Here is a 27,983-nt window from a genome sequence, read left to right on the forward strand (position 1 = left end):
CACTTACTCTTTCAAATACCACACTACCCCAATTTTAGTCCATTAGTAAATTATAGATTATATTATTTGTGCTACTATTGTGGTGTTTAAATCTTGTTAGAAGATAAGCACCAAAACTATTAACAAGAACTGCAGAAAATGCTGTGGTTTTTTCCCCACAGCAGCCAAGTGCTATGCACTTAACAGGCTGGAGATTCACACCCCTTCCTCCCTAAACAACAAAACTAGCTGATAAACTTCCTTTCCTCCTATGAAACTGGGTGAAAAGAGATTCCGTCTGCCATTGTAAACAAAGGTATAGAAAAGGTAAGAAGAGCAAAACTCACTAGGGTTTCTGCACAGAAGAAACACAGCTGTCCAACAGGAAGCACACAGGCTCCCAGCTCTGGTCACCTGGGGACTATTGGATGCAGGGGCCACTGGGCCCCAAAACAGTGCACTGAGTCAAGGTCCAGCTGGGAAGAATGAGTGTAAGCTGGCCAGGCCTTCAGCCACCCAGAAAGGCCTCACTCGAGAGTAAATCTGCACAAAGTGGGAGAGTCACACGAGAGTCCCTAATGTCCCTTCCCCTGGGAAGGGAACGCCCTTAGGGTGCCTGCATTCGGAGCTAACACCTTCCAAAATCACTGGGCATTTAACCTTCAGCTCTCCAGTCCTTTCGGGGCTTCACCTGATGTTTAGTTCTTGAACCGTGTTTGTTCACAAATGTGATTGAATTTCCTGCAAAGAAAACATGGTCAAATTATACAAAAAAGCAACAAATAATTATTCTAATAAAGAATATTCTAAAAACATACGGGAAGAACTACATAACAAATCACGTGTGTGTGAACTCACACAACGTATTTTTTAATACACTCAAAGAAACACACCCTCAAAAAAACTAAATCAAACGCACTGCTGTAGAGTCAGACCCAACTCACAGCGACCCCTCCTTGGGTTTCCGAGGCGGTATCACTACAGAAGTAGATTGCCCAACCTTCCTTCCGAGGAGTGGCTGGTGGGTTTGAACCGCCAGCCTTCTGGTTAGCAGTCAAATGCCTTACATACTATGCCACCAGAGCTCTCTCACCCTCAAAGGTAGCCTTCTTTTTCCTCGCTAACATTTCAAAATAGTTGTGATGGTTATGTTTGTATGTCAACTTGGCTAGGCCTGGTTGAGTGGCTGGGCAGCTGGATGTAGTACTCCCCATGAAGAGACTGGTAATCAACTCCATGGTGGAATCTACTGGGAGCAGCTGAGTAGCTGCCTTTGGGTATGTGGTCTGCTTCCTGTATATGAGAAGTTTTGAGAATGGTCTCTAGCCTATGGCACGCTTGGACCCTGCATGTAGCTATGTCGTTGCTCAGCAGTCTGCCATGCTCTGCCGAGCTTGGGACTTACAATGGACTTAAGTTAATGGCCTGCCGTGTGGTTTGGTAACATCGGGACTGTGCCTTTTGACTTGTCAACCTTGGGGCTTCTCAGCCGCAGCAGCCAGTGAAGAAATGCCTTTCTAGCTCCAGTGGGCTGGGAGCAGGAGGCAGAGGTGGGCCCCAAGGTTGAGGGGCTTTCACTGAGCCCCTAGAGCCTGGCACTTTGAACTTGGACTTAAAGCCTCCAAATTGTAAAAATAAACTTCTGTTTGTTTAAGCCATCCCATTTGTGGTAAATTTCTCGTCAGAGTGGCACTAAGTAACCGGCACAGAAGTCAACACATTTTAGGTAGTTTTCCTGAAGAAAAGGTTTCCAAGCACAGGTCTATGGGAGTGCCCTTAGGTACTGCAAGTTCCCTGACACCAGCCCCAGGCGAGAAATGAGACACAATCCACGTGGAATGGAACGGGGATGCTCTCATCCCTTATTCACCATGTCACTAAGAAAAGTTAGCCACTTACTAACAAAATCTCTTCTTACAACAAAACAGTCACTTCACACTGCTTCCGTTCTAACACAAAGCAAGCTTTTCTCCCACGAGACGATTCCTTGAGGGAGTTGCTGTCTACACGCATCCTCACCTCTCTCTCATATCACTCATTTCAAACCAGAAGCTGCTGACTGGGGTGACGTAATAGTCTGAAACAACACCGACTCATGGGAGTTTTGGCTATGTCCAGCTAACACCTCAGTAATGTTCAAAATGGATGTCAGGAAATTATCCCTGGACAAATGATCTCTCAGTTGCAGTAACCTGAGTGCGAAGAAGCCTCTTACAGCCCACAGGGAAGAACTACAGGAGTGGTTTCACCATAGCGACTATAAACACCCACTCATAGGATGAAAGAAACAGTCAAGGGTCTGGACATTCCTGGGGTCCTATGTCACTGGAAGCTCTCAATGACACATACACGATTTACACCTGCCACATCGTGAACATGCCAGATGGTCGGGAGCACCATAATCTGGAGGGCCATCATAGGACTGACAGACAACATGATTTGTGAGTGGCTGTGGAGCTAAAGACACTGTGAGCATCTGTGTACAAAAACTTCGTGACATCACTAACAGAACAGAGTAATGCTTCTAAATATGTTGCTATTTTACAAAACGTGTAACTTTATCAAAGTATAAGGGCTCAATTAGTATGTTTGTAAGTAGACTACTGACTGCTGCAGGTAGATCCTTGAAAGCTAAGGCATCTAGGTTTTCAATCCCTACGTCAGGTTGGCCAAAATACCTACACAAAAACTGACAGAAAAATGAGCTTGCCTTTTGGCTTCAAGACCTGTGGCTGCTCCTGCCGCAGCCGACCATGCCCACCACTCCAGCCCATACCTGCTCACTCACATGGCATGGTGCGCTTTCACCTGAGTTCGGCAGTTGCGACCCCAATAGCAATCAGGACGGGATGTTACAGCCACTAAAGGGGAAAAACAAAAGAAAAAATCAACCACAAGTTAAGCTACTTGAATTTGAGGTGAGCCCCAAAAAGGAACAGCAGTCAAAATGAACAGCATTTTGTCACCCTACAGCTAGCTCATAGTTACAAATCAACTTGTGACATAGTTACAAATCAACCACACTTATGAGTGTCAGAATATCAGGAACCCTGTATCTTCCTGGGAAGAAGTTACAAGAAAACGCACAGGGGATACAGAACAAATGCTGAGTTAGGTGAACGCGCCCCAAGCATCTGACCATGAGAATATGGAGATCAGTGGAAAAGCTGTCACCATGTCACTAAGAAAAGTTAGCCACTTACTAACGAAATCTCTTCTTACAACAAAACAGTCACTTCACACTGCTTCCGTTCTAATACAAAGATCAGCAAGAACACTGAATTGAGAATTTGGTATCGTACAGTCTGCATGGAAAGAACACTGAACTGAGAACTTGGTATCATATGGTCCACACAGAAAAACACTGAACTGAGAACTTGGTATTACATGGTCCACATGGCAAGAACACTGAATTGAGAACCTAGTATCACAGGTATGGAGCAGCTCACAGATCACAAAGAAGGGAACCAAAAGATCAGGACTTAATAGATTTGCAAGAGGAAAGAAATGCTGAAGAACAACAAGCGTTGAGGAAGGGAATGAGAGAAACTGTCAAAGAATTTTACAGTGAAAAAATGAGCTGAAGAAAGAAGGGCTGCTTATGCACAGGAAGACAGCTCAGGGGGCAGGAGTCCATGGAGGGATGGACACAGGGAAGAGGTAACTATGGGGAGAAAGTGGGAGGGGAGCTGTTGCATTGTGGGAAACTGTGGTGAATGTCATGAGACAAAGTATATGTGAACTGCTGTATGGAAAGTGAATTTGCTCTCTAAACCTTCACCCAAATCACAATTAAAAAAAAAAGAAAAAAGATGAGCTGAAATTTTCCTAAACTAAATCAAAGGCTTTAGTTGCTTGGAACCATGGACCCTAATGCTGACTGTTTTGCTAGGGGTCACTATGAGTCGGGTCCGACTTGACGGCACATAACAATAACAATAACCAGATTCAGACAATAGTGAGATGTTAGCACAAAATAGATAAAGAAAAGAAGAAAAAAGATTATACAAACATGTTTCACTGATTTTCTGAGTAGAAAAGTCGTACCTATTCCCAGATAATCCAGAAGCTTCCACAAGTGGGGTTACTATCACAACTAACTAACAAATCGCCAATGTCATCCAACTCTTTTTCAACATCAGAACAAATTGTTATGATTCGTGTATTCTTTTTTAATGTATGCATGTATTAAATGTGTTAAGTTTATTATGTAACATTTCCAACCCCCAAAGACAAATAAAGATCAGATTTATAAAGAAACTACTAATAACATGCAGTGATAATGAACACTTTAAAAGGAAAATAAAAAAGAGGTACCTGACTTACGTCAGAACCAACTTAGGTGAGAGTCATTGGGACAGGAACCCTGCTGTAATTTAAGATTCCTGTAATTGCCTTAGACTGTACCAGATTTCTAGAAAGGAATGTTTAATTAAAAAACCAATTTAGGAAATGAAATTACTCCAGGTGTCCAGAGGATGCTGTCACCTATCTTTGTATCACAGTAAGCAGAGCCCGTCCCTTCGTAAACACCAGGTGGCTGACTGCTGCCTGCAATGGTGAAGCCCTCATCTCATCTGCTGCTCCCCAGCAGCCTGCACCCTTCCATGGGCTCTGCACAGTGAAGCCCCACGGACTATGTTGCAGGTGGCCCACAGAAGCCAATCCCACCTCGGGTGGTTAGGACGTCCCCTTACCTGGCAGCTCTGAAGTGGGGATATTCTGCCGATACTGGTAAGCCAGCTCCCGGAAGCTGCGCAAGCCACAGCAGTAGCACAGCACCGTGTTTCCTGTGATCCTGTAGTCTAGAAGGAACATGAACTTATGCAGGCTAAGCCAGTGACCAGGGCACACTCTGGCTCAGAAACTATAGGACAAACCAGCCCTTCTAGCCAGTGGGGAAAAAAAAGCCTGTATCCATAAAAGTCATAAAAGTGACATAAAACGGTAGACTTTTGGAAAAAAATGAAAACACAACCTCTCAATACAAACTTATTTCCTGACAGCAAAATAATTCCATGTAAATAAAAAATAAACTCTTTAAGCAAAAACTAAAATCTTAAAAAGTACTAAGAGGAAAACTAGAGTGATTATTTGTTTCCCCTTGAAATAAATATGTTTAAGGGGGCCACAAAAACATACAAAGGAAAGAGTATACAAATTTAAACATCAAAATGGAAATAAGTACAATAAACAAAGTGGAATTACTAACGATACAGTGAAAAATGTACTTGCAATACACATGACGCTTTTATAATTAACAGAGAACTCATACAACCCTAAGTGACAAATCCACAAAGCCTACTACCAACATGGGCTAACATCCCAGCCAAGCAAACGATCCACGAACATGGAAAGGTCTTTGATTTCCTTAGTCATCAAACAAGGGCAAATAAAGCATCTCTGCCACCTCTCACTCTCCTTCCATGACTAAAGACAACGAGATGCCACAGGGCAAGGGTGCAGGGGCTCATCTTGTTGCAGTGGCACTGGTGTGAACTACAACGGCCTCTGGGAGGGCCAAGTGCCAACTATGCACATGACTATCCAAGAACCCTATTATCCTAAGGTGACAATTTTTCAGATCTAGAACACTGCATGCCCAACAACTGAAGTATTTGTTCTCAATAGTGAAAAATTGAACATAACTTCTTATTGTTGTCCTGAGGTCCTGTCAAGTTGATTCTGACTCATAGCAACCCCATTTACAATAGGAAAAAACACTACCAGGTCCTGCACCATCCTCACATTTATTGCTATGATTGAGCCCGTTGTTGCAGCCACTGTGTCCATCCATCTCATTGAAAATCCTCCTCTTTTTTGCTGACCCTCTACTTTGCCCGGCATGATGTCCTTCTGCAGGGACGGGCCTCTCCTAAAAACACGTCTGATGCACATTAGACAAAGTCTCACCACCCTCCCTTCCGAAGTACATTTTGGCTTACTTCCAAGACAGATTTGGTCATTCTTCTGGCACTTCGTGGTATTTTCAATATTCTTCACCAACATCACAATTCAAAGACATTAATTCTTATTTATTGTACAATAATAAAACGTCATAGCATAGGTCCTTACTGCATGGAAAAGGGCCATGACATACTGCTGAGTGAGAGCAGTGGGGTTCCACTTAGGAAGCTTAAGTGCACATGTGAGAAGATGAGCTTAGAGGGACGAGGTGGGCAGTCACCAACCTGTCAGCCCTGCTTTTCTAGGCAGTGGGCCTGGTGATGAGTATCATGCACTCTTACCTTACCACTTGCACTTTTTTTCCAGTGAGCCATATAATTCTCACACAAATGACATGGCCACTACAAAGAGGAAGCACTAAAACCCAGCTGATGGGTCAGAACCTCCAACCAAGCAGCAGCTGTCCTGCCGAGAAGATGCTGACACCACTGTGCAGAGCTGCCCATACTGCTCAGGATGGAGACCGAGCCCACAGATTCCCAACGGGACTCTCAAGAGTCCATATTGCTCTGTTGCTCTGGAACTGTCGAGACCTTAGCCTGCAGCTTCTCAGAGACAAAGCTGTACTTCCCAACATGCTGTGTGTGCACCTCCCACAAGAGGGTGACTGCTGTGTAGCTTGACTCAGGAACAATTAGCCCCACAAGGAAACGTAAAACAGGGTCCAAGCTCAGTTTTTCAAAAAATCCAAAAGTTCTATGTCCTTTCTGCATTGCTCTGCCAGAGTATGTGGAGCCAAAGTCATGAACTGCAGCAGACACACAGGCGGTCCTGTGAGGAGTAGCCAACACGCGCTCACGGCTCTACTCGCAGCACAGGCGCTACCAGGCACCAGCAGCAGAGGGGGCCTCGGGCAGGATGGCACTTACCAGAAAGCAGGAATATGCCCCTCTGCAGGGCCACCAGGCTGTCAGTCAGCAAGTTCTTCCACGTCAAACCCCTAGATGCCAGGTAATTCTGTGATGGGGAGAAGAGGACACTAAGCAGAGGCATGCATTTAGAAACAGCAAGGTGATAAGTACAAACACAGTCATGAAGATCTGGAGAAGGGGCACTGAGGCACAGCTACCCTGAAGGTAGTGCCGCTGTCCTTCAGGAGGGGGAGCTGGCTCTCTGAGAGGGGCCTCCCACTGCCAGATGCAGTCTTGGCTTAGAAAAAAGAAAACTACGGTAAGACCACAGCAGATGTACTTGCTTAGTTTGAACCCCAGCAAGTTTATGGACTAAGAAAAAAAGAACCTCGAGCACTGACAACTCTCAAGCAAAAATTGTCAAGGAATGACATCAGTCAAGATGGCTGGAAGCAAAAGGCTTTAAACCACAAAGTAACCATTTCCCACATAAGCCCATGGAGGGCAAATGCTTAGGGTAACTAGGTTGCATGTACAACATGAAAAAAGAAAAATGAAGTCGACTTCTGAAACCTCTGCCACACAGGAGGCTGCTGAGCCACGAATGTGCAGGGCTCTTGCCTCCAAACAGAAGCCTGGGTCTGCAGCCTTGGGAGAGTGGAGGTGCACAAGACACATTAACCCCATGCTAACTTCCTGAAACATGGGACAGGACAGCCAGAAAAAGAAAGGAATGAAAGGGGAGGCCTCAGCACAGCCCCAGACTCGGCCATAGCAACCAGCTCCTGGGGACTCATGCCTGATGGGCACAGAGGGAACACCATTCTGGAGCACAGGGAATGAGCTATGCTGGGAGGACTGGAGAACTTGGTGGAAGAAAAGGCGACAGAGCCCATCCCTCAAGCAGTGAGATGTGTGAGGGTCTGAGAGGCCTGTGCTTGGTTTTCCTGAAGCCTGCACACGGTCTGACGCACAATACCTTCAGGATGTCTGACTCGTAGTTGTTGTTGTTCAGCACACCATCCAGACACTTGTCCCCAAGGTTGAGTTCTGTTGAAATGAAGGCAGTCACATTATTGCTCTGTAAGGACATTTTATGCAAATATTGCTTGCCTGGCAGTTAATACAATGACATTCCCTCCCAGCAAAAATTCTAGAAAAGCGTGGCACTCCATGGTGAAATACACGGGCACACCTCGAGACACTCAGCTCCAGCCCACTGCAAGAAAGCGAGTGTGGCAATAAAGTGAGTCACACACAGCTTTTGGCTTCCCAGTACACATAAGGGTGAGGTTTCTACTGTATTGTCATCTATCATGCAACAGCATTACGAAAAAGCTTGGAATACCATGAAAATTACCAAATGGGGCAAAGAGACTTGAAGTGAACACATGCTATCGAGAAAAAGGTGCCAAGTGACTTGCCCGAGGCAGGGTTGCCACTAACCTTCAATTTGTGAAAAAAGCAGCATCTGTGATACACAATAAAGTGACGTGCCATAAAATGAGGTGTGCCTAAATTCTTACACAGAACAAGTGACCCAAAGCACAGCCTGGGCTAGTGCCGTGCAAAGCTGTGGTCGGCAACACTGTCCATGCTGGCGCTCTGTGTACGTAACTAAACCTCACTGTGAATTCAACACCTCCTCCAACTGCCACCACTGCCTGCTTCTGACCTACCACGGGTCTGATGATTCTAGAATGGCAGTTCAGCAGAAGAAGCAGGTGTTGATGTGGAGACTAACAGGGTACCTCCCTCCTCCCAGGGTTTTCTGGGTATCACTTACTGCACAGTTAGGAAGAAAGAACAGGAAGACGATGACAGACATGGGGGGAGGGCAGCCTTACCACAGAGTGGGGCCAGGCACCCAAAGCAGCCGGCCCGGGCGCAGCCCCAGTACAGGTGGCAGAAGGGCTGCAGGCACGCCGCACCTGGGGACAGAGGACAGGGGTCAGGCTGGGTTGTTCCACATCAGACTCAGGTTTTCATGGAGCATACAACAGAGCCCACTTCCCAGCTAGTGTACAAGGTGCCCCTGCTCTGTGATGACTGGGATTCATGGAATTCAAAGTGGGCCAGACCCCAGTAACTCCTACATCACACACATGCTCAGCCCAACAGCCATTAAATGAATGAGAAGCTCTGTTTGACAGTGATCAAGAAACTGCCAATCAGGACAAGGATCCATGCTTCACCTCTTACGTCTAGTGACACACTACACAATGAAGCTGCCCAGGCCATGGTGCTGATGCTGGCAAGGGGCTCAGACAGAGCCTGCAGGAAGAGAAAACCACCACCTGTGGGAACTCCCAACCAGGGGGAAGACAACCCCTGACCTGCCACCGTGCAGGGACAATGGCCATGCAGATGAGAGAGGGAGGTGGGAGCCTCACTTCATACATACACTGAAGATACAGGCCCCAAGATGTGGAGGTGAGCAGAGGACCCAGCTCTCCTAGGCCATAGGCCAGGGCACTCACACTGCTGCGGGGCAACACGAGGGTCCTGCTCGCGCTCTGCTCGCCGGTCGGGCATGGGCTGGAAGCAGCATGTGCAGACAGCATGGCTCCCCTGAGCTGGGCACACATAGTCCTGGACCACTGTGTCAAATAAAAAACACACGTTAGGAGAGAGAAACCTCAGGAGAAGGTATGAGAAACACAGAACACAGCAGCCAGATGGGGGTCTAGCACCTCAATCAGTTAAGCACCAACAGGGTGAAAAATAACCACACATTGTATTGGTTCAGCAGCTGTAAGATTTCAAAGGTCAGGGGAAGGTTTTCCATCATTATCCATAAAGGAAGAGTGAGCCCGTGAAGCGTATTGCAAGACAATAAAGCAGGTTGTATGTCTCTGTTCCAGAGAAAACTGTGCCCTTCAGAAAAACAAAAGGCCAGGCACTGCTTGCACAACTGTGGTCTATACAACACCGGGAGCTCTGTGTCTCTGACCAAGTTCACACATGGACACAACCGTTTGGTTTCTTAGTCCCAAATGGACTGCAGAAAACAAAGGCGAAACAAGGTGGTGGCATTCCCTGGGCACTAGGAGGAGGGAACATCCGACCATACCACAGCAGGAGCCTAATCCCTACAAGTGGCCACTGTGGCCAGCTCACACCACAGAAACCAATCCAGGTGACATTCAGCATTTTTTACACAAGAGGACAGAGACAAGCAAGACACTGATGGAGAAAGTTCCACAGTGAGCTAATCAACAGAGTAAGTGGAGAGTGATTCACAGGTGTGACTGAGGTCCAGCTGCCGGTGGGAAGTGCTAGCCTAGGTGGCTCACCTGCTGGCTCACCTGTTGGGAGGCTGGCAGACGTGGATGGGGCGTCCCCTGGAGCCTGCAGGGCACCCTGCTCGCTCTCTGGCCCGGGGCCGGGTGGGGGCTGTGCCTGCCTCCTGGACTCCGGGCATTGCCTGCACACGATATATGGCTGACTGCAAGAAAAGCACAGCAGCAGACATGACCACCTACACAGGTGGTGGTGGTGGGTCTGCACTCACAGGATCATGACTGCTTACAGGGGCAGCCATGGGCCCTGCATTCACAGGCATGTATCCATCATGACTGTGTACACACGCAGTGGTGGGCCCCAGGTTCACAGGCATGTGTCCATCATGACTGTGTACACGGGCGGCAGTGGGCCCCATGTTCTCAGGCATACGTCAATCATGACTGTCTGCATGGGTGGCTGTGGGCCCTGCACTCACAAGCACGCATCTACGATCAATGTCCACACGGGCGGCTGTGGGCCCTGCGTTCACAAGCACATGTCAATCTGATGCCTGGCTCCCGGATGTGACAAGACTCTCTGGGTCTCTCAGAAAAGAGGGCCAGACATGGGGCCTTTCTAGCAATGCCATTACACTAAGCCCATGTCTGGCTTCACTGTGCCTGACATTTGCCAGACCTCACCCCTCTTCCCTCCTCAGATCTGTCCTTCCTTAGTTCTCAGCCACATCCCAGGCCCTGCTGCTAGTCTGCCGTGGAGCACATCTGAGATGGCGGGCCAGCCTGGGCCCTCCCACTGTCTGATGAGCTTCTCCAGACCACAGAGAAGTCAGGGGCAGCCATGCCCATTCCCACGCCAGCTGTCCCTGCCCAGGTTCCCCGGTCTGTGGTCATCTCCAGGGCCCCAGCCCTCATCAGCCACATTTGAGAGACTGGACACTGCTGCAAGGCTCCGTTAACATGCGTGACACACAGACCTCAGCACACCCAGCCACCACTCTGGATGTGTCTGCCCTTCCCCACACAGGACACACCCTCACAGTTCTGAGGCTCTGACAGAGCCCTGCTTGCTCCTGTGGGTGACTGCAAACCACACTTATAGGCATCAAATAGCCTGTCCCATTCAGTGGAGTGCAATGGCTTGCACTGAGGGGAGATATCAGACACCCTGCATGCTCTCCATCAGGGTCAGAGCAGAGTGCCCCATGGGTAATGCCAGTGGCCTGCTTGGCACCCCAGCCCATTACCACCCTCAATCACTTGCCACTGTATTTTTAAAGAACAAAATGAAACATAAAGGAAAGAACCCATGGAGGTAGCCTAAGAAAATACAGGAGACTTTCTTGCATCTCTGCTCAGGGAAGCCTAAGCCTGACAAGGATGGCAGCAACGAGGAGAAATGGAGAAGAGCTGACTAAACAGAAACTAAAAATGAATGCCTGGCCTCATTAACAAGAAAAGAACCGTTTTCTCCTACTAGGCTGGCAAAGACTGAAGAATGCTGGGACTGCATGTCAGCACGGTCATTTGCCGCCCACAGGGGAGACCAGTGCTGCCCACCTGAGGAGCACTGCAGCCGCATGCAGCAAGGTATGAGCCCACGTTTTCCCGCCCAACTAAGTTACATCAACACATTTACCTTCCTGAAAAACCAGACATGCACAGAATTATAAAGCAAGGATGGCACTGCTGCTGAGTTCAGAAAGCAAAGCTATCCAACAGGGAACATTACAGTAGTCACACCTATTCAAAACACAAACCCTCCCAGAATCATTTCAAAAGATGATGCAGATACAGTCTTCACAAAGATACACTCCAACACACTATTAAACATGAAAAGCAAACCATAAATCCTATGCACTGCACGATTCCCTCTATACAGAAACAGTTCTATCAGATTCTGTTGTGCTAAAAACTTGCGCGTGTGTGTTCACATACGGAAAGCCAGACAGATAAGCCACATGCCAGCTCAGGTGGATCTCAGCCAGGCAGCTAAACCACGTTAGCTCCATTAGCTCAGCCCGACATACTCTCCCCTAGCAGCTAAGTGTACCCCTCGTCCCCACCCTCTCATTCAGTGAGGGCATCACCTGATGTCTGAGGACTCGCTGTCAACGTCCGACAGCTCCAGCAGGTCCTCCGAACTGCCCTCCTCATCCGAGAATGACCTCCTGACCTTGGGCTGCAGCATGTCCTGCGTGATCTTATTTCTGGCATCCATGCTTCGTACTTCTTCCTCAGTTCGGCCCTTGTCTGGAATTCAGAGGACAGCCTCAGAGAGAGCCCCACAGCGGGGCAGACCCATGGACTGGTGGCCCAGCTTACCTGGGTGCTGGGTGAGGTAAGCCTCCACTAGGTTGTTGAGGATGTGGTTTTTGCAGATCCGCTCCACTAGGCAGCGGCAGGTGGGGCACAGGGACGAGCGCTCCATCCAGCCCGAGTAGCAGGCAGCACAGAAGGTGTGCATGCACGGCTGCAGGCTGAAAGCACGTGAGGGGTGGGCTGTAGTTCCCTGTACAGTGCAGGGGTTCTGCAGTCCTCTGTACAGTGTATGTGTCTATATGTGTGTGTATGTGTGGGAACGTGCAGTCCTCAGCTGGGGGGAGGGTCCCACAGTCATCTGCATGTGTATCTTCATGTTTTGTGAACATCTCAGCCTGCAGACCCAGAATATCTCAGGCTGCAATCATCCACAGAAGCAAACAGAGGCTTGCCACACACATGTGGGGAGGGGGCCTGCAGTCCTATGGGCAGTGTTGGGGGAAAGTCTGCAGCCCTCTATGCAGTTGCAGGGGTGTCTGCAGTACTGTGGGGGGTTCTGCAATCTTCTGTGCAGTGTGTGTATGTATGGGGAGGTTCTGCAGTCCTCTGTGCAGTGTGTGTGTGGGGGGACCTGCAGGTCTCAGTTGGGGGGAGGATCCTACAGTCATCTTCATGTGGGGAGGAGGTCTGCAGCCCTCTGTGCAGTTGGGGGGTGATGCCTGCAGTACTTTGGGGGGTATGCAGTCTTCTGTGCAGTGTGCGTGTATATGGAGAGGTCTACAGTCCTCTGTGCAGTGGGAGGGGGTCCTACAGTTCTCTGTGTGTGTGAAAGGGGGTCTACAGTACTGGGGGGGGGGTGTCCTGCAATCCTGTGGGGAGGGATGGTCTGCAGCCCTCCATGCAGTGGGGAGAGGTCTGTAGTGCTCTGTGCAGTGTGTGTGTGTGTGTGTGTGTGTGTAGCAAGGTCTGCCATTCTCTATGCACTGGTGGTAGTCTGCAGTCCAGTCCTCTGTGCAGTGTGTGTGTGTGTGGGGGGGGGGTGTCCTACAGTGCTCTGTGCAATGTGGGAGGGTCTCCAGTCCTCTGTGCATTGAGGATGGCATTGGGACACACAGGTCTGTGCTGAGATCATTAGGCTACATTCCAGAGATGAAAGGATGTCATAGGCAGACTGCAGGGCCTTCTGAGAAAGAGAGACAGCTCAGGGACCTCTGGGCTCACAGGGACCCTGGGCTCTCCCCCAGAGGAGATGGCCTTGCTCAGGCTGAGGATTGTTTAAATCATACAACAAGAAAACCTAACCCCGAGCTCTCTTGACTCAGCGGGACCTTCAGTCACATCTCCTGCTGCAGCCTTGCCGTGTAGCCGCACACACAATGGAGCCTCCACCTTGCCTCCATGGGTATGGTCCCTCCTCTCACCATGACCCATCCCCAAACAGTGGATGTGGCACCAACCATGGCACCAAAAATGTTCTTGTATCTAACTGCTTTGAGAAAGGTCCTCATAAGGAAACCTGTCACTCACGCTGAAGATACTTTGGCTCCATCTGGTAAATGAGAAGAAACTAGGGCCATGGGAGTTCAGAAGGGCTGGGGAGGCGCGATGGCAATGTCAGGAACAGAAGGGGCAGAGAAGTAAGGGAACATAAAGATCTTCACTTCACTTGCTTCACAGGCTGTAACACAGTGTCACAAAAGGGGCAAGGCTAGAGTTCTCCCTGAGCTGTTATTCCTGGGACCCTCATCCTATGTCAAACCTTACGTTTCCTGAACTTGGAAACAATGAAGATGCTAGAAGTGGTCCCATCAGTGGACTTTCCCTTGTCCACACCAGTGGCCCTCTGCCCCATGTGGGGACATCCTGTTGTACTCCCTAGCCAGGCAGATGTGTGGCAACCATGTGAAGGTCCTGGCATCCCCTCATCGTACCTGACACAGTCATGCAGCAGCTCCTGGCAGATGACACAGGTCAGTGTCTCCTCCATCCTGTCTGGTTTCACAGCCGCAGCTCGGCTGTCCTCATGGCCGGTCAAGGCAGCCTGACAGGGGTCTGCAACAAGCAGCTGAGGGCTCAGTCCAGGCTCCCCATCTGTGAGTGAACAGGGCAGCTTCAGTTACAACTGAGAAGGAAGTAACACTTGGTCTTTTTGTTTTGTGAACATCTCAGCCTGCAGATCCAGAATATCTCGGGCTGCAATCGTCCACAGAAACAAAGAGAGGCTTGCCACACACATGCTGATTTAGAAGGCCCAAGATACAGGTATCCCATGCCAAAAATTTTCAATGTTGTTTTAGAGTGATAGTTTATGTTGTGAAAAAGATGTTCTGAATACAATATGACAACTAGGTGATGCATTCCAGCTGCCAAATGATACATGTGCATAGTATCAATTTTGTTCAAGCAAACAAACACAAGGATTCAGGTACACAGCAAAGGCTGGAAAGCAAACACTGGAAAATGTTAACAGTGGGCTTTCATTAAGTTTAGTGTTCTTCTATTTTCTTGCTACTTCTTTTTCTTTTGCTCTAATGTCACAAGAGGGAGCTCTGGTGGCGCAGTGGCTAAGGCACTTGACTGCTAACCTGAAGGCTGGCAGTTCAAACCCACCAGCCACTCCTCGGAAGGAAGACTGGGCAATCTACTTCCGTAGAGATACTGCCTTGGAAATCCAAGGAGGGGTCGCTATGAGTTGGATTCAATTTGACAGCAGTTTGGTTTGGTGGAATGTCATGACATACTAAAAATACATTATTCTCTGTTTTTAATTAAAGGTGTACACACTTGAAAGTCAAATATTGAAAAGAAAGCACCAGTGGCAGGCCCTGCCCAGTCTTTCTTCACTGCCTGTGCCCCTCCTCCGAGAAAACAACTTCCATACCTCCTGGCTACTTCTGGTGTGCACTTCCATGTTTCTGAGTTATGATGTATCAGTTTTAGACATTGTCTCACAGCCTTTACTAACGTAGAGGGAGACAGCTTCCCCTCCCAATATTGTGTGACACTGACACTGGTCACTACACTGCATCTGTTACTGAGGTTACATAAGCAACCTGCACTGCCAAGCCCAGTACTGTACTACCATTTTCTTCCTCATATCAACATTCACTTCTGCTGGAACTAAAAATCGCCTCATTTTTATACTTGCTTATTCTCCGTAGGGCGCTCTGGTGGCCTAAGGCATTTGACTGCTAACCAGAAGGCTGGTGGTTCAACCTCCTTGGAAGGATGGTTGGGCAATCTACCTCCGCAGTGATACCGGCTTGGAAACCCAAGGAGGGGTCACTACAAATCAGATGCGACTTGGTGGCAGTAAGCATGGTTTTGGTTTTGGTATATGCTGTATGTGCTGATTGCAATTCTTTCCACCCCCCTCCCAAGCCCCTCAATTCAGTTTCTGACTCAAGAGCATCAGACCATTCCCTTCCTGGCAGCCGCCCTTGGGAGCTGCGTTCCAAGTATTTCTTACAATACTTTTAACTTTCATTTTCAAAGTGTAGATTTTTCTTTAAATTTCTCTAACGTGGAGATCTGAGTTACTACTTACAGAGAATAGAGCATAAGGTATCAGTTGTTGCATCTGGCAGAGGGCATTTTAGCAGAACGATGGACCCAGACCATGAGTATGTGCAAAGAGGATACGTAAGGACAGTAGCTCTGCCCAAGGATGCAAACCAAAGAAAGGAAACACTGAGCAACTGCCTTCAGCACAAAGTGAGCTTCCAAGGCAGGGAGGACTGTCCATCCCAGGCGTGACCAGTCTGCAGAGCAGATACACACAGGGAGCTCGGCCAGTTCTCACCTCCTTTCATCTTCTTTCTCTTGGGCTCCCAGTCCTCCAGACCTTGAGGCACCGACAAAGACAAAGGTGTGCCCTCTCTGTCAGGAAGCACAGACACAAAGCTGGAGGGTTCCTCACCTGCCACGGTGGGACCACATCCCTGTGAGGGGAGGCCTGCAGGAGAGGAAACGGCAGGTTCTGTCCACGTACTCGAGTAACGTCCCATATGTGACAGAAATCAAAGATGGCCTATCTTAAGGGTATTTTAGCATGTTCCACCTTGAGGGTTTATGTTTCCTCTTACTCACGGATGTGACATAATCATGTTAAAGAAGAGTGAGTTCAGATGAGTTAGGGTTTGGAAGTGTAGCAGCAGATGGGCTGGCAGGAACCTTCCTGTCCCCCGTTTTCTCTAAGCCGCTGCTCTCATCTCCTCAAACAGTGGGTGGGGCTGTGCAGCACTTATTGTTCACAGCCTTGTTTGCAACTGCAGAGCCCCGAGAACCAAGGCCTTTAATGTGCATCTGGAAAGTGCCCCTAGACAAGAAAGGTGGCAGATGCTGTAAGGCCTTAAGGAGATCAAAAATAGGAGACGTGGGACTGCCTGTGTTCCCAAACAGCCACAGTACTAGTAAGCTAAAGAACAAAACAACAAACGGAAATAGGTTCAAGTGATGTCAGAAGGAAGATGGGGCAATCTACTTCCATAGTGATACTGCCTCGGAAACCCAAGGAGGGGTCGCTATGAGTCGGGTCTGACAACAACAAATGTGGGAGAAGATTCTCAGACTCCAGAAGACATACTGAGTCCCTGTGTTTGCTGCTTCTCCTTCCCAAAATCCCACTAAAATAATAACTAAAGAGGTCTGAAAATAAGAATGCCCTGTAAAGGGGCAGCTATGCCCTGCTGGGTAAGAGGAACCAACAGAGCCATCTCCATCTTTCTTCACTGAGGCTCCCTCTGCTTCCTGTCTTTGAATGTTGTTTCGATGCTCAGAACAGGGGCAGCCACTTTGTAACTACAAAGTGAAAAACGTGAGGACAGAGAGGCAACCTGCTGAGGTGGAGAAGGATGGGCTCTTGGGGGCCGTGACAGGACTGAGAACCGACCTGGCTGTCTCCCAGACTCCTGATTAGGCTGTGAGGCTTTCCGTTACGTGTATCCCCACACATCCTAATTGAGATTCAAGAGGCTCTTAGTCTCAGAAAAACTACAGACAGCTGCAATCGAAGAACAGGAGAACCAAGACTTCCATGAATAAGTCAGAATTATCCCCAACTAGGTGCAGAAAGTGATAAAATATCACTAAGAGCATCAAAAGCTTAATATTAGGGAGGACCACCCTGTCAATTCTGTCCCAAACAAGAATCTCAGAAAGACTATATTTGGATAGTTACTTCCAAAGATAATCTGAAAAATACAAAATAGCTAAGAAAATAAAACTGAAAATTAACATGTGCAGGGTGACCCAATTTAAGAGATACATATATATACATATTCATGAACTACCACCCATGAGGAACGCTCACATGGCACCACACCTAGATAACCTCAGCATCTAGATGACCATGCAAGAAGGGAAAAAGGTTGTGCTGGAAGACACAGTCTCTGTAAAACCAGTTTCAACTCATGTGCTCTTCTGGAAGAACCCTGAAAACATTAAGTGAAGTGAAAGGAACCAGTCACAAAAGTCCACATATTGCCTGACTCTAATACATGAACATCCAGAGTAGGGAAATTCAGAGACAGAAAACAGATTAGTGGTTGTCTTGCGCTATGGGCAGGAAGGAATGGGAAGCAACTGCTAATGGAAATGATGCAATGTTCTGGAATTGGGTGGTGGTGACGGCACAGCCCTGTAAGTGTCCTACATGCCACGAGTTCACTGAACTGGGTGACTTCTCCAGAACATAGAGCGTATCCCAACAAAACTGCACACACACACGGATGCTCCGTTTTGCACTGCCTGGCTGTTGGAACCTCTCACATCCCCACCATGAAAATCATATTTTGGAGAATCTTATGCCACTACACCTCTGAGGCCTTCAGTGACTCATCTGTCTCTACAGCAGGGTAGGTCAAGAGTGCTGGCCCCTTGGACCTGTCGTGAGCCATCAGGCAGGACGGGCAACTTAGTCTCACCGGATGCAGAGGGGTGCCCCTGCCCCACAGAAGCGGGCTCCATGGACGAGGTAGAGGCCGTGTGGAAGAGGTCTGATGTTGATGTTGATGGCTGTGGCTCCTCCGAGCACGGTGGGGTGCTAGGTGGTGGGGGCAGGGCCCAGGCATCACCACCACTGCCTGTTCCTGAGGTGTCTTTGGTCATGAGGAACACATTTTCTTTATTCACTTCTGAAACCACAAAAATTCTGTAACCACAATGCGCTTTGGGCCTGGGGGGTCCCCCTGCTGCTTTACAAAGGACCTAGAGCTGGAGGAGAGAGGCTTCTATCCGAAGGACCTCCACAGCTTTGTGGCAGTTGCACTCACCAAAGGACTCGTGTGTGATGCCTTGTCTTTCCTTTAAAGATTCATAGAGGTAGGCCACATCTACAAGGAAACCAATCAAGTCAGAGGCACTCTGGCCCACGAGGAAGTGAGAACTCAGCTTGCTTCTGTCCCAAAATCCTCTGTTGTCTCCCACCAGCCACTTCAGTTGTACTGCCTTTGGAATCTTCAGCCAATAATTCAAAACTGGCCAAGTAAAGACATTTTAAAACAAATGACTAAAACCTTCTTGACCAACTGTAAAGTAAATAAACCTCTGGAACAAATTTCGGAATCAGGAGGCAGACAAAGGGAAGGCAAAGAGATGAGAAGGTAAACAATCTATGCCTTTGTTACAATTCCATGCTACTGCAACAGCTGGTACAAGACCCTTCTGTGAAGGGGCTTGTGTGCAAGGTGACCTGGAGAGCATGTGCTCCTGTGCTCTACCTTCCCATCGGTTGGCTGGAAGTACTTTTTCCCCTGTCCTTGGTAAGGACCCCCTAAGCACCTGTCCTGCATTGTTCTTTTCCCAGAAACATAACACAGACATGGAGCTGGAAAGTTGAAGCAGGGCCCAGTCCAACCTTTGTCTTGACCTGTACAGCCACCAAGAACAGAACCACTCAAGTCCTCTAGTATCCTTCCCAGGTGTTACTCTTCATGACTCTAATGTCATCCACTCTACAAGCTAAGTGATCTCCATTCACTTTTCCTCGACTACTGTTGGCGTTATGGCTAACGGCGTGGAATATCCCTAAAGGATGGTGAACAGCTGTACCACCCACTCTTGGAGAGGCCCCATCCACACCAAAAAGTCTGCTCTTCAACATCAGCAGGACATGCCCTGTGGCACCCCTATGGTCAACCTCAAAAGGAGTTGCTTTCTTACTGTGTTCCGGCTCATTCTTCCTGTACACGACATAGATGACATCCCCCGTCTGCAAAGGGCAGGTTTGCTTCTTAATAATCTTCAACTTATTAATTACTGTCCCATTGGTACTGTAAAGAAGACAACAATGCAACTTACTATACCTAAAAGAATCTGGAGTTAAAAACTGCCTTCTAGAATTAGTCCAAGAGACTAGGAGACCACGCAATCCTCAGCCTATATGACCATGACACCAGAACTAGTTGGTGCCCGGCTACCACTGTCAACCACTCCGAAAGGGATCAGTACAGGAGATCCTGGACAGACTGGGAGAACAATGTGAAACAAAACTCAGTATCATTAAAAAAAAAAAGACCAGGTTTGCTGGTCTGATAGAGCTGAGTGAGACCCCTCGAGACTTTAGCCCCTAGTGACCCCCTTCAGGTTCAAAACTGAACTCACTCCAGTGGCTTCAAGCCAAACAAGAGACAGGCAATAAAAGGTGAACATTTATATCAGGTAGATACACTTCTTGGAGCAATCAATCGTGGGCAGTGTTTCCACAGGGCAGGGAGCTGGGGGGGGGGCAGGGGCAGGGAACAGGAAAGCACAGCAAAGAAGAATGCACAGGGAAGAGGTAACTACAGGGAAGAGTGGCATTGTGGAACTGCAGTCAATGTCATGAAACAAAATGTGTATGAACTGCTACACGGAAAAGAAATTTTCTCTGTTGACTCTCACTCAAATTACAACAGATTTTTTTTTTTTTAAATTATTCTCTAGCACCATGAGGAATGGAACTCATTATTACTATTTATAAATAATAAAATGCTCAAAGGAGTGACAGACATATCCAAGCACCGCTTCACAATTCTCTTGGGAGGAAACTTGCTGGTTACTCCCTTACCAACAAGGAACCTGGCAATCACAGTCTCATCAAGAGTTTTGGAACAGCTCAGGAATATAGCCTCAGGGAACATCAAGCTCAACTATAGAGTACAGTCCACAAACACAAGGTTCTGTGTCCTACTTTGGTGAGTATTGACTAGGGTCTTAAAAGCTTCTGAGCAGCCACCTAAGGCAACTATTGGTCTCTTCCTGTCCAGAGCAGAGTAAAGAAAATAAAATATGCAAGGAAACGATTAGTCCAAAGGACTAATGGACCAGTGTCCATGAGCCTGGGACGAAAATTAAATGTTGCCCAGCTACCACTACTGATCACTCTGAAAGGGATCAAAATAGGAGATCCTAGACAGAGTGGGAGCAAAACATGGAACGAGACTCAAAATCATAAAAAAGACCAGACTTAATGGTCTGATAGAGACTGGTGGAACCTTCAAGACTGTGGTGATTAGACATCCTTCAAGCCTGGAACTGAACTCACCCCTATGGCCCAATTTCTAGCCAAACAATGGACAGGCCTACAAGGGGAACAATAACACCAGGGAAGTAGACATTTATTAGAATAACCAACCATACCAGATCAAAAGGACAGCATGTGCCTGAGATAAAGCTCAGAAGGCAGTAAGAAATAGGAAAGAAGGACAAGGGGAAACAGTAAACACAGGAAGGAACTGGAAGAGTGCTGTTATATTGTAGGGACTGCAATCAATGTCACCAAACGTGTATGAATTATTGAATGAAAAGCCAATTTGTTCTGTAAACTTTCAGCCATATCACAATAAAAAATTACTTAAAAAAAAAAAAAGAGTTCTACAATGTCTGTGGCTTCAAATGCTCTGCTGCCCTCGTCCTCCTCAGACTCCACCAGCACTCGGTGCCTTCGATTTCTAGTTTTGTTCATTCTGCGTCTGCATTCAGCTCTGCCTACAGATCCGTACCCCTCCTTCTGCAGTCCAACCCACAGTGCTCAGTCCTCAATGAGCCTAGAAACAGGCTCTAGGCAAGAGCAAATGCATGCACCTAAATGACAATACATTTCTGGCCAGAGCATCACCACCTCCTGACCAGCTTGGGGACCACAACAGCAGATCATGAGCCTCCTGTGGCTGCCATCACAAACGTGGGGACTTACCCACAACAAATTTATTCTCCCTCAGTTCTGTAGGTCGAAGTCCTAAGACCAAGGCATCCACAGGGCTGTGTTCCTTCTGAAGGCTTCAGGGAAAAGTCCTTGGCTTCTCCAGCTTCTAAAGGCCACCACATTCCTTAGTTTGTGGTCCCTTCCCAAATCTTCAAAACCAGCCAATTGCATCACTCCACCCTCTGCTTCCACGTTCACCACTCCTTCTCTGACTGACCTGAGTTCCTCCCCCACCTTATAAGGGCCTTGTGATCACATTTAGGCCCCACCTGATCATTCCATGAGAGATTACCCTTGATCACTTGTGTGCGCCCAATCTAATGACCTGGGTCCTTGAAAGAGAGAAAATATTGTGATAAAAGCTCAATTGGCCATTACTGGCTTGAAAACAGGAGGAGGCCAGGAGCCAAGGGATGTGGCATAGAAGTTGGAAAGATAAGGAAAGGAATCCTCGCCTAGAGTCACCAGGAGGTGTTTGTTTGTCCACACCTTGATTTCAGCCAGTGAAACCCAAGTCAGGCTTCTGATTTCCACAACTGTCCGAAAGTAAGTTTATGTGGTGCTAAATAAAGCCCTTGTTTGTGATTAATTTGTTACTGCAGCCACAGGAACCTCATGCAGTCTTATAGCTCCTGAGGGGAAAGCCAGGGCCTGAACCAGGCAGGGTGGACCCAGGACCAGCACTCTATTATTCCATGCTATGCTGACCTTTGTACATCACTTGATCTGCTACCTTCTAGAATAAGAAGGGAACACCAGTTCTTCCTAATAATGGATGTTACTCCCTAGTCTTCTCCCCAAGAACCGCTATCAAAGAATCTCATAGCTCCTGATGGTACACAGGTCCCATAGTCCTTCAGTGGGAAAGTACACCTTTGACATGCTGCTGCTAGAAGGCCAGGTGGCCACATGTTCCAAATTTAAAATAAGTACATTCCAACAGTTTTCCCTCGCTAAAAATTTATCCCAAGGAAACACTGAAACGTGTGTGCAAAGATTTTTGGACAAGGAGCATCACTTCAGTGTCATTTACAAGAAGAAAAACTCAAAATAACTCAAACGTCTACCAGTAAGGGAGATCACTAATAATTTATAAGATGAAGAGATGTTAAAAAAAGATGAGAGGGATCTAGACATCCTGGCATGACAAGTAATCCGTAACTATTGCTGAGTTAAAGAAAAGGCAGCACAACAGTATGCGTAGTATAATCTTTTACATGGAACTGCTATTGTTGCATGCTGTTAAGTTGGCCACTGAATCACGGCCACCACATGCACCATGGAACAAAATGCTGCTTGGGCCTGTGCCATCTCCATGATGGCTTGTGGACTGGACCACTGTGACCCAGAGGTTTCTCACTGGCCTGGTCCTTCTTCCTAGTCCATCTTAGTCAGGGAGAGCCACTGGAACCTAGTTAGCCTTCTAACAACATTCAAGTCTCCACTGACAGATGGGCAGCAGATGCACATGAGGTCCACTGGCCAGGAACTGAACCAGGTCTTCTGCAGGGATGGCGACATTTCTACCACTTACATATACGTTTTTAATATGTACGTGGGATTATGAAATGCTTTTCACTTCTACTATTTCAGTTGTAGAAGAATTTCTTCAAAAATTTTTTAAAAACCCACAAGAGATTTCTTTGATTTAGGGGAAGAAGAAATCAAACTTGGACAGTTTTCTAAATAGCATAAATTTTCCAAGCACTTTGAAGTCTTATTTCTAGGATATTTTTTGCTTTATTTTGAATACATTAAGAAGAGTTGTTGATACTCAAGTGTTACTGAGAATCTGACTGAGTTACTCATCCTCAAAAATCAGAAAATACACTTGCTAGCCCCTTGAAAGGGAGCTCTGGTGGCATAGTGCCTAAGGCATTTGACTGCTAACCACAAAGCTGGCGGTTCAAACCCACCAGCCACTCCTCAGAAGGAAGGTTGGGCAATCTATTTCCATAGTAATACCGCCTCCGAAACCCAAACAGGTCAGATCTGACTTGACAGCAATGGGTTTGGTCTTTTTTTGGTTTAGTACCTTGAGATCCAAATTAACTTCCACGTTGCAGAAAAATGAGCCATTATTTTCTCATTAAAAACACCATGTCATTTTCTCCTCCTGAATCACAGCACACAACATACCCACTTTAAGCTGGGCTCCTTAAGTAACAAGAGGAAATAAAAGAAGTTCAGAAAGTGCTCACCTTGTATCTTGCAGTGACACCTGACCAGACTTATCATCCAGTAGGATCTTACAGTGATCTCCAGAGACCAACTTATTGCCAGGGAATGAAAGGTCACAACCTGAAACAGGGGAGCAATATATTTATTATTATTATGAATAAAACTGTCCTTTGCTTAACCAAAGTATGAAATACAAAATCAGGATTCCCACTGTAGGCACCCAAGGAAACAAAAGGTAACCAAGCAATATACAAAGATAAAGAAAAAAATCATGTGAGTATTAACCCAAAGTAAAGGGACAGGGAATACCTCCTTTATCCTTTTTGAATTCTCATTACCTAACAGGATACCCTATCAAGGTTTACAACTACACATAAACCTTGTAATATGCACACATATATAGTCAACCTGATTAGTATTAGTAAAATTTAAAAAAAACCAAAGGGCTTATTTATTCTTCAGTATCTTAACTTGGAACCAATTTTCTTCTCTGTACAATCTTTGGCTTGATAAATCATCACTTAATTGCAGTAATAACAAAGAACCACAGAAAACATGATTGAGCAAATTACTAGAGGCATATGCATACATGTAAGATAATATAAAACAGGAGAGGAATGCATGTACATCTAAATACAATCATTATATCCTCACTAAATGCAAGGGAAAAATCTTCAAATAATTTGTTCTCACCAAATATCAAAAGAAAAAAAAATTTCAGAAGCTTTTAATATCTAATCTTAACAGTATTTTATGACTGTATAAAAAAATATTAGACATTAAAGGCAATTAACAAGAATGTAGCAAGGAGGTGGTCAACAGGTAAGCCTTATTTTCCATGGGTCACACAATGGGAATCCTAATTTTGATTAATCAGTCAAACCCTTCTCTGGTTAAAGCCTTGTTCTATCACCAAGCTATGGATCAGAGGACTCAGTATGATTAAAATGCTAATGTTCCACAATTGTTTCACAGCTTCACTATATCCCAATAAAAATCCGTTTCCAAAAATGTTTCAGAAACTTAGAAGCTGATTCTAAAGTTCATAAGGAAAATAACAAAATAATCAAAGCAATCTTGAAAAACAACAAAGTCGGAGGACTCTTTGAAGTGAGAGACTGCTTGTACTTCGCCTTTCTCTCCATGTTCTTATAACTTCCACCAAATGACTGGTTGGGACTATGCAAGTGAGGTACCTGTGGTCCACCAATGGGATTGAATAGATTACCAATGGTGTATATAAAGTGCACTGCTCCCTTGTGGGGGTAGGACCATATAAATAAGGTGGATGGAACTCTAAGGACGATATTGATCACTTTTGCCATTCCACTAGGCTTGAAATTAGCCATCTCAGGCAGAAAGGCAGGGCCTCACTACTACCAAGAAAGAAGAACCAGAAGTGGCATGTGTCCTCTAGACTCAGGATGCCCAGGCTGACAACATCCTAGACTAAAGAGGGAGAGGCAGAACTGTAACATGAAACACCGTGAGAAGTAGCAGCAGAGAAATGACAGCAGCAGACCCAAAAGACCGGCAAGAGATGGCACTGTGCACTTCCTAGCCCATGGGGCAAGAAAGCTGAGGGCCTTTGAGCAAGAGGCTTAATGGCAGAATGGGGTGTCTCTGGGCAGTTACTAAAGGAATTAGCTTTGTTACACTTGCCTGGGCTGGGCAGAGAGATGTATGTCTATAGGCATGGCTGAGAAAAAACTGTCTTGACTCATTTCTGACCCTGATTTGTAGTCTGTTACTTCCATAAGTATGAGTGTTGTCTTTATGTTGCATGGCCATTGCAATGAATTACAGAAATCAGCAGCCAAGTAGAGAATGCTACGGGAGGGATGGCTGGTGTCAGAATTGGCAGGAAAGCTGGAAGGTGCAGGTATGTCTAACCCTCACTTCATAGGAATCAGCCTTCGGTTGATGCTGCTGATGGTGACTCTGCCCCCTTGTGAAGTGAGAGGCGGTCAGACACCCTCATTGCCATGCGATTCTTACACTCATATTCCAGAAAATAAGATTTACTGATTAGAAAACTACAGAAATTAAAACAATGCTATACTCATCTAAGGAGCTCTGGTAGCGTGGTGCCTAAGGCACTTAACTGCTAACCAGAAGGCTGGCGGTTCAAATCCACCAGCCACTCCTCAGAAGAAAGATGGGGCAATCTATTTCTGTAGTGATACTATCTCGGAAACCCAAGAGAGGGGTCACTATGAGTCGGGTCCAACTCGACGGCACATAACAACAACAACAACAACATATTCATCTAAGGATGGACAGAACATACAGACTAATACAAAAACTAAAACTATAAAAACTGTAAAGTTTCTAGAAGATTCTCTAGGAGAACAATTTTTCTTGGTGATCTTGAGTCAGACAAGGATTTCCTGGATTGGATACAAAAAGCACAAATCACAAAGGGAAGAACTGATAAACTGGATTTCATTAAAATTTCTGTTCTTCAAGACACTGTCTAAGAAGATAAAAGACAAGACACAGATTTGGAAGAATGATCTAGAAAATAATTCCCTGACAAAGGTCTTGTATCCAGAATTTATTAAAAAAAAAAAAAAAAACTTTCAGTAACAACCACCACAAAACCAACAACCAAATTGGAAAATGGACAAAAGATCTGAACAGACACCTCACAAAAGACGACATACAGATGGCAAACCAGCACAGGAAAAGATGCTCAATATCATTAACAATCAAAGAAATAGGCCATCAAAACCATAATGAGATTATACGGTGTCCTAACAGTGACTAACATTCTAACAATATGTAAATATTTTCAAAGTTATGGGAAAAACCCAAAAACTTCATGTTGGGATTTAAGACTGATAAAAGAAAAAAAGATCAGGTATGTCACGAAGAGTACAATGAAACCCAATTAACTTTTGGTTCTCAATAGTTCTCATGGTTTCTCTATGTTAAAGTATAAAGTCTGAAAGCAGAGTCACGAATTGTCAGATAAATGAGACATTTTTGATGACCTGTCCAGCACATTTCTCTCCCTAGAGAAAAGCTGTAAGAGAACTCAAACACCCAGATGGTCACTTAAGTCCAGAGGCAGTAAAGAGCACACTTCTGCTATGTCTGTGCCCTTGTTCAATTCTTCAGCCTACTGTTGTTGTTGTTGTTATGTGCCGTCGAGTCGGCCCCGACTCATAGCGACCCCTCCTTGGGTTTCCGAGGCAGTATCACTACGGAAGTAGGATTGCCCAACCTTCCTTCCGAGGAGTGGCTGGTGGGTTTGAACCGCCAGCCGTCTGGTTAGCAGGCAAGTGTCTTAGCCACTATGCTACCAGAGCTCCTTCAGCCTACTAGACTCATTAAACAATTATTTGAGCGGCTCTATTTGGTTTATTCTTAGACCTAAGGAGCTCTGGTGGTATAGTGGCTAAGGCATTTGGCTGCTAACCAAAAGCTCAGTGGTTGGAACCCACCAACTGCTCTGCTGAAGAACGATGAGGCCGTCTGCTTCCCTAAAGATTTACAGCCTTGGAAACCCAATGGAGGTCGCTATGAGTTGCAATGGACTCAATGTCAGTTGAGTTTTTTCTTGGAGCTAGCAGTGAGAACAAAATGCCAGACTGGAGATCTTGCTTCTTTCTTAATGCAGGCATTTACTGGTATCAATTTTCCTCTGAGCATGCTTTAGCTGCATCCCCTAAATTTCGGCATTTTGTGGTTTCACTTTCATTCCTCTCCAAGTATTTCCTAATTTCCTGTGTAATTCTTTCTTTAAACCTATTGGCAGTTTAATTTCTCATTGTGTTCATTCTCCGGTTTTCCTTCTGTCACTGATTTCTAGTTTCATTCCACTGGATCAGAAAAGACACTGCATAATAATGACCTCAGAAGATACAGGCATTCTAGTGATCTATTCATTGCAAAGACTTCAAGCAGTTGCAATGAAGATTAAAGAAGCTGCATGAAGTTCGTAAAAGAACGACAGGCAGACAAGTAACTCAGTAAGTGTCAGCTATTACACCAGAAAGTACCCCATCGGAAGGGCCGGAGCGCACACCACGTCCCTGCCCCCCCCCCCCCCCGCCGCGGGGCCTCCAAGCTGCCAAGCGGCCGCCTCCCGGGCGCTGCCCCTCCCCCTCGCCCCGCCCCTCCCCCACAGCCCGCGCCCGGCTACGGCCCCTCATCCCTCTCCGGCCCCGGCGGCCCCGTACCTCTCCTCCGCCCAATAGTACACTCCCGTTTCCACAGCAGGACGTGCGGCTCGCCCTCCTCGGCGCCCAAGCGCAGAAGCCTTCCCCACGGCGGATGCTGCGGCTGCTCTCCGTCCTCGGTCTGCTCCAT

At 46.7% G+C, this 27,983-nt stretch overlaps 1 protein-coding gene across 1 annotated transcript; it reads right to left on the reverse strand.

The window, feature by feature from the left end:
- Positions 1 to 677: 677 nt before the first annotated feature.
- Positions 678 to 27,983, reverse strand: CHFR (checkpoint with forkhead and ring finger domains). The gene is made up of 17 exons (XM_007955038.1): positions 27,854 to 27,983; positions 23,687 to 23,786; positions 19,463 to 19,572; positions 18,574 to 18,633; positions 18,199 to 18,435; positions 16,104 to 16,244; positions 14,233 to 14,392; positions 12,365 to 12,519; positions 12,130 to 12,292; positions 10,106 to 10,245; positions 9,278 to 9,397; positions 8,645 to 8,728; positions 7,777 to 7,847; positions 6,816 to 6,903; positions 4,677 to 4,784; positions 2,768 to 2,840; positions 678 to 720 (listed from the first exon to the last, which is right to left on the reverse strand). Exons 1-17 carry the CDS (start codon positions 27,981 to 27,983, stop codon positions 678 to 680), a joined length of 1,983 nt encoding a protein of 660 aa, XP_007953229.1.

Source organism: Orycteropus afer, unplaced genomic scaffold (genome assembly GCF_000298275.1).
Source record: "Orycteropus afer afer isolate SDZICR_OR568_19922 unplaced genomic scaffold, OryAfe1.0 scaffold00489, whole genome shotgun sequence".
NCBI classification, from domain to species: Eukaryota; Metazoa; Chordata; class Mammalia; order Tubulidentata; family Orycteropodidae; genus Orycteropus; species Orycteropus afer.

Coding starts and splice junctions, on each gene's coding strand:
- CHFR (XM_007955038.1), bottom strand. CDS start 27,983: ATGGAGCAGACCGAGGACGGAGAGCAGCCGCAGCATCCGCCGTGGGGA. Junction 19,573..23,686: donor GTGTCACTGCAAGATACAAG/GTGAGCACTTTC, acceptor TCTTCTTTACAG/TACCAATGGGACAGTAATTA. Junction 12,293..12,364: donor TTACCTCACCCAGCACCCAG/GTAAGCTGGGCC, acceptor TCTGAATTCCAG/ACAAGGGCCGAACTGAGGAA.